The sequence below is a fragment of the Diorhabda carinulata genome, chromosome 8, assembly GCF_026250575.1.
Source record: "Diorhabda carinulata isolate Delta chromosome 8, icDioCari1.1, whole genome shotgun sequence".
In the NCBI taxonomy this organism is placed as follows: domain Eukaryota; kingdom Metazoa; phylum Arthropoda; class Insecta; order Coleoptera; family Chrysomelidae; genus Diorhabda; species Diorhabda carinulata.
The window spans coordinates 6,967,140-6,981,399 of record NC_079467.1 but is presented as its reverse complement, the minus strand read 5'-3'; the positions used below and the strand labels follow the sequence as shown (position 1 = coordinate 6,981,399).

The following is a 14,260-nucleotide window of genomic DNA, read 5'->3' as shown; positions in this document are numbered from 1 at the left end:
CATGCTTATTTAAACAAAAAAGAGATAAAAATTCGTACAAAATGTTGATCTACGGTTAAGAATCCTGGATGCTAACCAACATATTGAAACAGAAAATAACAACGTGCAAAATGAAAATAGCGAGTGAGAAAGCACAATTGTAGAGACTAAACAAAAGAAGTAGAAAATTGAACGTATTAAGGGTAGTAAAAAAATCGAACAATAACAGTTAAGATGGCTTTGACACATTGTAAGAAAGAAGGAAAACAACAGTTAAAGTGATATTGGAAACTGAAACTAACAAAAAGAAGAGAAGAGCCAGGCCCAAAAAGAAATGGAATACAGAAATGCAAATAAGCAAATAACCAGGAAAAGAGAAGTCTGAATTAGAAACGGGCCAAACATGAAGCAAATGATTGAAGCAACTATAGAAGAAATGTCACCTTCACACCTATGGAGGAAGAGGTTGCGGATAAGAGAAAATCTATTAATATATTATGTATTTGTGGTTCAAATCTATTAAAGAGTGATTTTAATTCTATTTATATGATACCCACTTCTCTCAGCTCCTCGTCTTCATCTAAAAGAAGAGAAAGTCGAAGTTTGCAGCCCTCAGTATGGCTAATGTATCGGTAATATCAATAATATATCGAGTAACTCAACTAAAATTTACACCCCTAATGATTTTCAGTCCAGTCAATTTCAATTCATAGACTGATTTCTTTTATAGTTTCAAACTTTTTTTATTAGTCCAGTGTATAGAATCATCCATTGAGAAATATCAAATGGCTGGGATTTTAAGTAAAACATTACTTAGAACCAGTTTCTATGGTCAATGCAAGCTCTGTTATTTCATTTTGAGTGATTGTCTTTTGAAAAATACAGAATTCTTCCTGGATTATTAGAATTTTTTCAATTATCAATTCTGTACATTCACAACTATTCTGCAGGAAAGGGAGAAAAATAAGCATGGAATACGGACTATGATTACTAAATGGATCGGATAAAAATGAGATGAGAAGAGATAATGAAATATCAATCTTCACAGATAGCTTGATAATATAAAAAGGTACAGGAACTCATGTACTTTCAAAGGATTTTAACATCCAAAAGCATTATAGACTAAAAAATGGATTTCATATCAATCAAGCGGAAATACATGCATTGAGGAAAACTGCTAGGTTACTACACTACGAAGTGAGAGGAAACTCTAGGGCAAATATGCTTGCTAAAAGTGGGACGAGTGAAGAGGATACAATAACGGTACTATGACCAAGAGAATTATAAAACAGAGAAAACAAAAAAGATAACAACATTCATGAAACAATCAATTCAAAAGACTATTGGAGTAACTACTGAGCATTGTACTGTTAGCATAAGACTCTAAATATTGGAAGTGTCAATGGACAACTATATGTAAAAAGAAAATCAGAAAATAAGAGAAGATCGAGCTTTTGCACTGTCGTTGTCCTGTCTTGACGGGAAACAGTGTCAAATATTGCAGGACGATACAACAAATTGCATCGAAACAATAGCAGAATTAGAAATAGGGAAAGTAACAAACTTTATTGTGGATTTGAGATTCCTAAAAATACAGAGCGTCGATTTCCGTGTCAAATGGAATCTATAGTATCAATATTTTCTCATAAATTGATGATTGAAGAGATAAATTGTCTAAAAGCTTCAATACTGTTTATTATCTATTAGATACATGAATTTACATACTTTTTTATACCTAGTTTTAAAACTAACGATTTATTTCCCACATAATATCCAGTTACATTGAATTCTATCATATTTTTTTATTTAATATATATTTTTCTTAACATTAGTGACTAGGTTTCGACTCATTGGAGATGCCTTTTTCGACAAATCCGATAAAAGAGGGAGGGGTCAATTTTAGTCTAATGATATAATCGTTCCAAAATAACGTTTCTACATTTTTAATATTTTTAATGAATAAATTACATTGTCGAGACAAAATGGACCCCACAAAAATAATAATTGAATATAAAAATTATATTGGTAAAACTAGTTAACATTAAATATATATTCCTACATATTCAAAAATCATTAACAGAACAATAAAATATACATCAATATCTGCTACTTTTCTTATACTAAATTTATTATTTGTCTTTGGTGGTTCTAGTTGTATTTTCCATATCAAATAAACAAAAACTAACACTTCATTTATACATTGAGATATGTAATAAATTAGGGATTACTTTACACAAGTCGATAATTATCAATAGAGTAGTCTTCTCTTACAACCAAAAAATCTCATTTTCACTATTGGGTAGTATTTTTTACAATCAATTCGACGACGGTAGGAATAAATTTAAGAAATTCGAAAAAATACCTGAGCTTTAGACTCGTTGCTGCACCGGTATACTTATAAGAGCTAAATAATAGTACAGATCACACAATTAAGTGGGCGAGCCTGTTCTTGGTCATGATTTTTGAAGACCAAGCCGTGGTCGACAATCTCTTAGCCAGTGCAATTCATAAGAGAGCCTAGTTGCGTTTTTTGAGGATGTATAATCAGAAAAGTAATTTTTACCTTTAAATTAACGGTCCTTTGATAATATCAAATATATAGAAGTAGTATTGTTCAATAAATCAGAATTATTTAATTTAAGAAATATTCCTCCAGATTCCTAACTCAAGTGTACCGTTATACTTGTTTGAGATACAATGATACGGATTGGTAGGTCAGTAAATCATATTTTTCCACTAACATCCTAATAGTACCAAACACAGAAAGTAACTTCGAAATTCTCCGATGTTTGATATTATTCTGGTCTCTTCCTGGTTTTTCGATTCTTGTTTTTGATATAAAGACAAAGTCATTTCTAAATCAATTTCTTACAAAAAATATGGGAATTTTTAAAAGATTTATGTCTTAGATCTTAGATCTGTTAATCTGTTCATGTTTATAAATTGTCTCGATTTATCTTTTCGGATTTAAAATTAGCTTGGTTTTAAATTCTTATCTGTATATGAATGAAAAAAAAAACTAATTTCAAATCAGTATTATTCTATCCATTTTCGTAGAATAATACATTACATTGCACATTTCTAGTATTTTAAGCAAACAAACATGTGCCACAATAAATTTTATTTATATTAGCTAAAGACAAAACTACTCTTATTAAAAAGCATATCGTCTCTATGCAAAAGTGATGGCAGATTGTATCTCAATAGATGTTATTTCACGAAACATGAGGCGATGAATAAAATTTCACACAGTGAAATTGATTAATAGAGAAAGAAAACATTTCGTAACATCAGCTTCCAACTAATGAAAATATTGATGCAGTGTTTTTTTCCTCTTTTATTAGTTCACAGTATTAAATTCAGTGATTTGACTATTGTTCTCGCTCTGTTTATTCTACATTCTATTTCAATATCATTCGTCCCATTTTTGTCAAAACTAACTCCTAAATGTTTATAGTTCTCACATCCCGTTATAATTTCGTTGTTTTCTAGTTATATGTGAGTTGTTTCCTCTTCTATACATAATTACTACGTTCATCTGTAGTTTCCATTTTCCATATTCTTCTTCTAGTTTACGTGCCATATATTCTAAATCATCTATGTCGTTTGCACATATTATCTGATCCTCTGCAAATTGGAGGGTGTATAAACACTGTCATTGTGTATCATTTGCATTTCTTTTTTTAATAAAATTAATAAAAATGCCTTGTTTAAGGCATTTGTTGACTGTGAAGGATTCCGATAATTTATTCCAATTTTTGCTGCATCTCTATATAAGTTCCTGATGGCCTTTGTGAGGGTATGGTTAATGTTGGTATTCTCAAGAGTTTCCCATAATTTTGGGAGTTTTTGTACAGTGATCTGTGCCCCTGCCCCACCCCTGTGTTATGTACTCATATGAAGTGGAGTTATTGGCATTTTATTTTCGAAATTTATCCATAAATAAGTCTTCCTTCAACCACCCGATCCCTTGATTTCAATATTTTACATATATTTGAAAATGAGACTTTCTTCGATAATGCTTTTATTCTCTACAGTTATTTTGATATATATACATTTAGAAGAAGCATTTATTGGTATATATTAAATATTCAATAGGTATAACTTCGATTTAAAATTACAGCATTACTGCATTCATAAATACGGACGTGTATTAATTATTTATTTTTTCGTTATTCTGATTTAATCCATTCTACTATTGTGCGTTAGTATACCTATTAAACATTCTGATATTCAAAAAAATTTAAATAATGGAACATAAGGTACATTTTGCAAATGAACATAAACAAATTTATAACATAACCTACGTAGTCCTGTTATTTGTTAATTCGTTTATACAGTACATATATTAAAAACACATGGATATTTTTTTCATTTTTTATGCCTAAACTAACAGATAAGAAAACAATCTGTTTCATTTTGCTCTAGAGTATTTTTGTAATATATATCCTTATATATTGCTACATCATTTATTACAAACCTCTTATATTTATCTTTCTTTAATCAACAAAATAAATTTTGAAACTAATATAAATAATAAAATAAACAATTTATTACAGGAGAATTAGTCCGGGAGTGATCAATGCTGCCGTGTGCAATCATAGGGACAAGGATACAACAGTGGCATTCTTATGTATTTTGAGCCGCTGAATCCAAAAATGCCCGGCGTTTTTGAGAAAAACTGGTACGTTATGTTTGAATCGCAATTGTTCAAACACATAATAAACAAATTGTTTTTTTCTGTTTGGACAATTTTTTTATACAAATATAGTTCATTTTTGTCATTTTTCCGTATAATGCATATTTAAATATTTATAAATTTTGAATGTCGAAAAATCGACGATTTGTACTAGCTTTCTATGTTAATACCTTTTGACCAACTCAACATTTTTTAAAATTGAAAAATAGTACTTGTTCTTTGAACCTTACTTACTTAGTGCAGGTCCAGTTTTTGGCACTTATTGCGATTGGGCGAATATGTTCTGACGCGCATTTTATGTCGTTAATTTACTATCTGCTTTAAAAAGAGATCAATTGAAATATTCTCAAATCATGGAAAAGAATATATTTTTCGAAATTTTTTTGCAAAATTTATCTTATTGAATAAATATTTAATGTACATTATATCATAGTCAGTATTACATGTCTATGCACATGCTGTTGTCCAATGCTTCAGTATTATTTAATTTATTTTTACACGTTATTTTGATTTTTATTATAAGAACATAATCAACAAAATTAAGGTCAGCTCTGACGCAACAGCAAGATTTTTCGGAAATTTACCTCGACAACTTGATACGGATTCATCGATAGGAGGCAATAATATGTGCACTCTCTTTGGAATTGATAAAACATGCTGAGCTTCATATCCATACAGAAGTGGATCCAGCTGCTCTAATTATATGTAACTTGATAGATACTGAAGTAAGAGGGAATTCAGTGACATCACATTTTTCGAGATAAACCCAATAACAAAGCTGGTCAAAACTTTCACATACGGTATTTTTTGATAAACATTAGTGAGGTACTGTTCAGTCAATTCTATACAAGGATTCATACATTCCTCTAAGATACCTAAAATCGAAGTTTCATTATTTCATATTAATGACTAATTATCTAAATCGAACAACAAACTTTCCATTTCATTTTCTCAATTGGCTCAATGAATTCATAAAGTAATAATAATAAAGTCAACTTGTAATCTAACAACTAAAAGTTACTAAAAAATTAATATTTGTTTAAATGCGTTCTATTCCAATAATCCAGGTTATAATTTATTTGATCTTGTAATTAGAGAGCTTATGTAATGGAATCATATTGTTAATGCTGATGCCAAAGTTTTTATTTGATCTTTTTTTTAAGGCAGATAGTAAATTAGCGACATAAAATGCGCACCAGAACAGAGCCACCTGTGTTCGGCGCGCGGTGATCGAGGCATATTTTTCAATTTCAAAAAATGTTTAGTTACACAAAAGTTATTAATATCGAAAATTAGTAAAAATCATCGATTTTTCAAATTTCAAAAAATTTAAAATTTTTAAATATGCATTATACGGAAAAATGACAAGAGACCTTATCTTCTGAAAATGGGCTATATTTACATAAAAAAATTGCTCGAACCAAAAAAATCGTGTGTTCATAATTCAAAAAATCGTGTGTTCATAATTTGTTCAAGCAATTGTCATTGTTCCAGTTTTTCGCCAAAAAGGCCGGGCATTTTTGGATTTAGCGGCTCAAAATTCATGAGAATACCATTTACTCAGGAAATAGTTTCAACGCAGGATATAATTACAATCCGATAAGTAAAAATTGAAATTAGTTAGCTATATTAATTGTACGTAAAATTTATTGTATTTTAAATATTTAATTGTGTTTTTTAGTTCAAGCTTTGTTTAGGAATTGATGAAATAATAACAATTGTCATATTTTATTCTTTAGTTTACAAAGAGAAGAAGGCCAATATTTATATTAACAGCAGATTGTGATAGTTAATTAATACAAATATTAAGCAGGGTCTATACGATAAGATGAATACTTAAAATAATACCTACAAAAATGTGGTCGCAATTATGATTATTTGAGAAAGAAATTTTTTATAGACGTTGTTGGTAAAGTATAGCTATAGCCTCATCGTCTATTATGTACACCTCGGACACATTTACGAAGACGAAAATCCATTAAATTTGATAATAATGACAATAGCTATAGGACAAAAAGTACATAATTTTTTTCCAAATAAGAAACTTTAGTTATCGACAAGATATTTGTTTCAATCAATCGACAAAGTAATTCCTAACAGAAAGACGTTTGACGTGAAGAGTTTACCAGGTACTGCAATAAATGTAGTTACCCCATTAGCATGTAAGAATTGTTGATGTTAATTAAACCAGTTGTTATTGATATTTTGTTGGAGCTATTTCACCCCAAATTATTCGTCAAATAGCAAATATAGCAGTTCAATTAAATAAATTCAGATTTTTCAGCTGGTGCTTAAATTCGAATGTTTATTCCTATATATATGCCTATAATGCAGCTGAGGAATTTCTTTGTTGGACTATGGTGTCTATATAGTTCTCAAGAGCTTAAAACATAAAGAGAAGTTCTATGTAACTACCAGATACATAAATGTTTCATGAGATATAATCTAAACTACAATAGAAGATTGTATAGACAATATTCACATTGAATTTGTGTTTATTTTCACAATAATTTCTGTACCCATTGCACCATTATAAAAAAAATTAACTGTCTAATTTTTGAATGTTCTAGAACTGTAGTATACGTAAATCCTATACTAATTATAACTAAATTATATAAATCAGCTCATTTTCACATAACCTAGACTTTGTGATAGCATAGAGCTTACCAAATAAATGCATTCGAAAGCTCCTGATTTTTCCCGAGAGAGGTCAGTGACTAAATTATTATCTCTTTGAGAAACTTTGCTGAGGTGAAGCATGTCCATTCCTGCTGAATAAAAATTCGTTAATATAAGTGTTGCATGATATTTGATGTTTCATTTTACAATTTTAGAGGTATTATCTGTAAGCTGAACAAAATAGCTAAATTCTATTCCACAGTGGTCTGAAATTTCCTCTTAGATTTCAATTTTTTTCGAGCCTCTATAGCTTAGAACAACCTCTTGAGGAAACTTAAATCGTAATATATTTTGCTGATGGTGCTTCTATTATTTGCTATTCTGTTCATTTCTTCATTTTTAATGATTTTGTTACGACAAATACGAAATTTGGTCGATTATTGAGATTTTTTAAATTTTCAAATATTTTCGTTTAAAATTTTTAAGAGGCACAAAAGTGGATTAAAACTTCTACATATCAACCCTCTATCTCCTTATAGGGTAATAATAATATATAATATATGATAATAAACAAGTTAACGAGTTAGAAACTGATTTCAACTGTAAAATACACATTGGAATAATCAAAGTTTTTAAACAGGGGCGAACTGTATAATATCTATGAAAATAAATTTTCCAATCTATCTATTAATGGAAACGTACTTTCAAATCGATCAAATGAATAATTTTCGAAAAATGTGAACTTCGAGTAGATAATTATTACATATTGGAAATCCTTCAGATACTAATTAAAACCAATAGAGATATAACTTCACAGCTTTGTTTCAAATTCTTTAGTAGTGCCACTATTATGGTCATGGATATGTGGAATCTTTTTTCATCGCTTTTTTTACAACAATCATGTTAAGATACGGCGATCTGCAAATCGCCCTGAGTAGGTACAAATCAATAGGTTTCGTCTCATATACGATCATTGGGTTTTTTATTTGCATGAATAACGGAAATTTATTGTGGGATATGGTTTTTGTTCGAGAATAACGTTGATAGAGGAATATTTTGTACTTCAGCGCTGGGGCTCGGATATTTTTCTTGAGAAGAAATTGAAGAGAAGAGAATGACGCGCCGAAGCAAAGAGTTTTTGATGAAAATTCAAGTGGACAATAGAACAGGTACAGCTACGGATATACTATTTCTTAGTGTAGGTGAATTGGCTGATGAACGAGTTCAAAAGGTTATAAGAAATCACAGAAAACCTGTAACACTGATGATGCCCACTACCAAAATCTATCCATTGATTTATATTTTCCAGGAAGGGAAATATCTGCTCTCTATCAATGTTCGTTTTTCTGATAATGCTTAATGCTACTGATCATATCAAAAATTTAACACGCTATATATTTCTATGATTTCAATTGTCGTGCATGTCCGATGAGGAGTGTTGAGATTTATTCATAAAAGCCTTGAAATGGGGGAGTTACCAAGAAATCGAAACATTCCACTGATGATAATTTCATTAAATAATGTTGGTTTAATATGGCTAATATATAATTCATATCTTAATATCTGACCCGACGAACTCTGTTCCGCCTTAAAGGCAATAAATAAGCCGATTTTCGAATGTATTAAGTTAATTTTTTTATCAGAAAATAAAAAAAATTAAATACATTAATCATTCATTATTGTTTCTGTATTTTAGTACATAGGCTGCTCTTCACTTAAGTACCTTGTGATACACGACATTTTTTATTTCATTATCAGGCGCAAAAACGAACAACGCAGATGGTCTTCCGACCCGTAAACATGCCACATACCAAGGGAAAAAAATGGATGTTCTAGATTCAAACCACAAACTTTCAAGGATTGGCATTATGATTTGTTGATGGTCATGGCAAATGCAAAACGGATCGGAAATTGAAGTTTTTGAATTCAACCGGCATCTATTGGGATCATCGGGATCCTCGAAATGAGAACTTCCTCACCTTTGAATTTTCCTTTCAGAATCGTCGCGCAAATTACATTGTTCATCAATTTTCTAAGCACCAAACGCGTACCGTTGCAGTTTTGGTTGGTTTATGTTTCGAAGCATGATTACTACGGAGCCAACCTTTAGGCGTAAATTGTACTGTAGTTAGCCAGGCACATCCAAGGAGTTTAAAAATTCAATTGAATAGTTGGTGGCTTCATCTTCATTTGTGACGCAGTCAATAGATTTGAATGAATGCATTGTTCCAATGATCTTATTTTGAATTATGTAGTTCAGGACATCTACATCTTTATTTTTAGCCGCTAAAATTACTCGCTCACTCAACCATTCATTATTTTTGTAGTTAGAAATGATGTTTGGAAATACATTGTTGATAAGTTCGTCTTTTGATGAGACAAAATTACAGAAATTATTTGGAAATGATATTAATCCGCTCGATTCATCGACAGGTACTTGACCATTATCAATAGTCAGCAATTGCTCAGAGAAATCTTCGACATATGTATCATTAAGCAATGCAACTCTTATGTTTTTTGTCAGCTGCACTTTCTTCACATAGCGCCATAGATTCGACGATTTGAGACAAGCGTTCATTTCGTTGGTAGCCGTAGATCTTGGAATTACTGGTAGTGTTTGGCGGAAATTTTCAGACAGTAATATCATTGCACCTCCAAAACATCTCCAGTCATTGCGTGAATCTTCCAATGTTCGGTTAAGTCTAATGCATGTTTATGCGTCATAGTGCATTCGTCCCAGATGATGATTTTCGATACCGATAAAACTTTGGCCATTGCTGAGTTTTTTGCAATATTAGACGTTGGTTCTTCAATAGTTTAAAGATTTAACAGTAATTTTGATGCTAAATGAGCCGTACGGCATCCTTCTAACAATGTGGCTGCTATTCTAGAAGAAGCAACTGCAACCGCTATGTTGGATCTCGCACGAACAGTGCCTAAAACCACTGACATGAGGAATGTCTTACCTGTTCCATCGGGGGCATCTAGGAAATATAAACCACCATTGCCATGATCGATGGCCTTGACTTCCTTTTGTTGGGAATTCAACAGGGGTACATCACCGCACATGATGTAACACATATATTCGATCAAGAGTAAAGCACGATTATGTATCTCCTTAATCATCTCAACATCGTGATTTCTGCAACTGACACGAATTTGACATATTCTGACATATTATTCTTGTATTTGTGCCACCGGTTACATGGGTTTAATGGAAAGCATATCGAAATTATGATAGCGAATAATGTGCGTATCTGACTTGGAGATGTAGAAATAATGACTCCAGCGATTGTCGTATCCCAATGGGTATCGTTTTCTAATAAGTTCAGTTCTTTACAGGCTGCACGATATGTTGGGAATATTACACCAAAAACAGTCCGTAGTTTCTCAAATGACGTTGGCCCACGCACATTTACCAGCAACAACCGCAAATAGAAGCACTCATAATTCTTTGGATGAACTGTTTACATACGAACAAGAGCTTTGTCGAGAAAGATTCTATCGTCTTGGTCGCGGCATTAGTAATTGAACTTCACTTCACTTCAATTCACGTAAATATTTATTTCACAACTCAAATTTTCAACCATTCATTCATAGACAAAATTACTTAGACCTGTTATTCCAAGTCTGATGCGTTTTTGTTTTACCACCTTTCATAGTTCACTTCACTTTTTATTTAATTAGGCTATGGCTCCATCATTACATTAAGATGGTTATTTATCTAATAGAAATAGTTTAAATATTGATTTCTTACAGAAATCAAATTGTCATCCATACGTCCATTAACCAGCTGTCGTTTTATGTCAAATCACACGGAAACGCTGTCGAACGGAATAAAAAGTATCCTATATCCGTCTCCTGGCTCTAACTACCTCCTCACCAATTTTCAGCCATATCGGTACAGCCGTTCTTGAGTTATAAATAGTGTAACTAATACAACTTTCTATATATATATATATATATATATATATATATATATATATATATATATATATATATATATATATGTTGTTGTTAAACTGTTACTTCATTCATATAGAAATTTGGATTGCCTTCTTCTTCTTTTTCCTTGGGTGCCCTCTTCTAACGAAGGTTTGAGGTAACCCCAGCAAAGTCATTTCTTTCTCTGGCTCTTCTTATCAGCGTGTGAGAATCTAAACCGGTTCAAATACGAATATTCTTCAGCCATGGAGCCTGTGGTCTGCTAGGACCACGTTTTCCCTCTATTTTCCCTTGGATCAGAAGTTCTATTATGTTTCCCAGATACGTGGTTTTTCGAGTTTTTATTAATTCTATAAGTTCCCTGTCGGTGCCTTTGCATTACTTCTTCTCAGAGTCCTCCAAAAGATCCACATTTCGAAACTCTCTAAGGGCATTAGTGAGGTCACCTTGAAGATCCAAGTCTCCGTTCCGTAAAATAAGTTGCTGTATTTCACCGTCCGGTACCGGATTTTAAGGTCGAGTGCTCGGGATGTAAACAATTGTCTCATTTTTAGAAAGACATTCTTGTTTGCTCGATGCGTTATTTTATTTATATATCTGGGTCTATATCTTTTGTTATCCCCCCAGATATTCAAATTTCTCGACATTTTCGATGATACCACCATTTACGTTGATAGTCATGGGAGGATGGTTGGATGTTTTAGAGATAATCATGGTTTAGGCTTTTTTGATCTTCTCCTATAATTTTCATGTGATCCAAGAGTGCTCAGATATCCTGTTCACTGAACCATTAAGACCGTGACATCAGCGTACCTTATATTATTAAGAATTTTTCCATTAATTTTAACACCTTCTCTTGCTTCATCTAACGATCTGGCAAAGACTTCTTCTGAATATATATTGAATAGTAGAGGAGACAATACGCATCCCTGTCGTACACTTCTTTTGATGCTGTATGGTTCTGTGTCACCGGTTTCACTTCTCACCACTGCATTTTGGTAAGCATAAAGCATCCGTATGATTTTGAGGTCATTCTCGTTTAAACCCTTCCTGTAAAGGCAGTCCATCAGCTTATCGTGTCTTACTTTGTCGAAAGCCTTTTCGTAATCAATAAAACATAAGAAGAGGTCCTTTTGCGTGTCTCGGCATATTTGTAGTAGTATAATGAGACTGATCAATGCCTCCTGTGACCCAAATCCACTACGGAAACCAAACTGCTTGTTCACATTTCCTGCAGATGCGTTGGTGAATAATTTTCAAAAACAGCTTTAGCATTTGAATTGCCAGAAGGATGAAATTGAGGAGTTCACATTTTCTCTGGATTTTGATGGAATCACTATTCACTTAGTTATGTTGTCTTTATTCGTAATATTAATAGTATGTTGAAATATAAAAAGAACTATCAAAGTACCTTACATTGACAAACACCACTACAACGAATAGTATCTGATGATTAAGCCTCTATCAGTAGAAGAAGAACTCAATTGGAATGTTCTGTTCATATGGTGAACAAAACTAATTTCACACAATCAATACGGATCTACTTCATATCAAAGAAATCTGATGGTTAAGCCGAGGGATAGCTTTTATAAGGATTCATGTACTACATGACTTTATCCAGGATTTCATGCTTATAAAAGATAAGTTAGTTGATAATGTTTGATAGTTTGACTTTTCTACTAGGCTTACAAATAATGAATAAATATCTGCAATAGATCTAGAATATGTTACCCGACTAGCAAAAACAAGAAAAATTAGAGTTTTGGAAACATCAAGTTCTATCAAATTTTCATGAAAGTGAAAAAATATCGTTCGTAATTAAATTAGCTCAAAAAATATATAGATGTTGCCGGTTTATTCGAACATTTTTTATAACACTTTTATGTTTTGTTTCATATTTTCTTATAATTTTTCTATTTATTGATAACTTAAAAGGCTTAAGATTTACCTGATTATTCTTATCTTCAAAACTATCTCAAATTCTTTAAGTATCTACAACTAAACTTTTACAGCTATTAATTATTAATTAAACTCCTTGTATAAATCATGTAACTGGCATACATGGAATGTGATAGAAAAAAAGTATAATTACTCGTAATAATGTAGCTAAAAATCCCAAGAATCCTGATTAATCACTATCGGAACTGGACTCCTCCACCACTTTTGGAATTTCTGCTTGAGCCGTGGGCGGTGGATTGGCAGGTTTTGGAACGTAAGTAGCTGAAGCATAAGCATTAGGCGATTCTCCCTCAGTGTGTTCTATACCAACCCTAAAATTTGAAGTAATGATAACAGCTGGGTTGCTTTTAAACATTCTGAAATTATGTCATGTTTTATGGGTTGAATATCAGTTCATGTTCTTATGTGTCTTATAATTTTTAAAAAAAACTCTATCTTTGTAACAATATCACAAAGCTTATAATATGCCACCCAGTCCGTAATAAATCGTTACATTGTAATATTTTTGTGCGTATTATAACTTGCTACTGGTTGCAACAGATGGTGCATTTTTTTGAAAAGATACAGAGTTGGCAGTGTTTCAATATGAAAAGTGAAATATGCCAATCGGCCTGTTACATTTTTCTATTTCGTTATTGGAGTATAGTAGAAACTACAACCAGAGCCGGATAAAGGGCGATTCGAGTGATTGGGCCAAATCGGGCGTTACTATTAAAATGAACAAAAAAAAATTCGTTATTTAGAGCAAATTACTTTTGACGATAAGGGAGAAATTATGACATATTCAAATAATTAAAAATATATTTATTCTAAGTTTGTATTGCTAGATGGGATTTGTTAATTTATTCGACCGACAACTTTCTACCCCAGAGAGATCTCAATAAATGATTCATTTTGATATAGGAATACGGGGCCTAGTTGCTGAGATATAGGGTGTTCAAAATTTTAAATCAAAATAAAACATTTGCCATAAATCAAGAACGCCTTCAAATTTTTTTTCAAATTGGGTGACCAATATGCTCCTTAATGAAGCAATATTTTGACATAAACAAACTTTGA

General features: G+C 31.8%; 1 protein-coding gene across 1 annotated transcript in view; it reads right to left on the bottom strand.

Moving 5' to 3' along the window:
- Positions 1 to 1,654: 1,654 nt before the first annotated feature.
- Positions 1,655 to 14,260, bottom strand: part of LOC130897416 (protein stoned-B-like) — a 39,187-nt gene continuing 26,581 nt past the window's right edge. Inside the window, exons 16-17 of the mRNA XM_057806255.1 lie at positions 13,335 to 13,512; positions 1,655 to 7,446 (exon numbers count right to left, since the gene is read on the bottom strand). Of these exons, the coding sequence (XP_057662238.1) occupies positions 13,371 to 13,512 (142 nt within the window). The 3' untranslated portion in view covers positions 1,655 to 7,446; positions 13,335 to 13,370. The remainder of the gene's footprint in view (positions 7,447 to 13,334; positions 13,513 to 14,260) is intronic.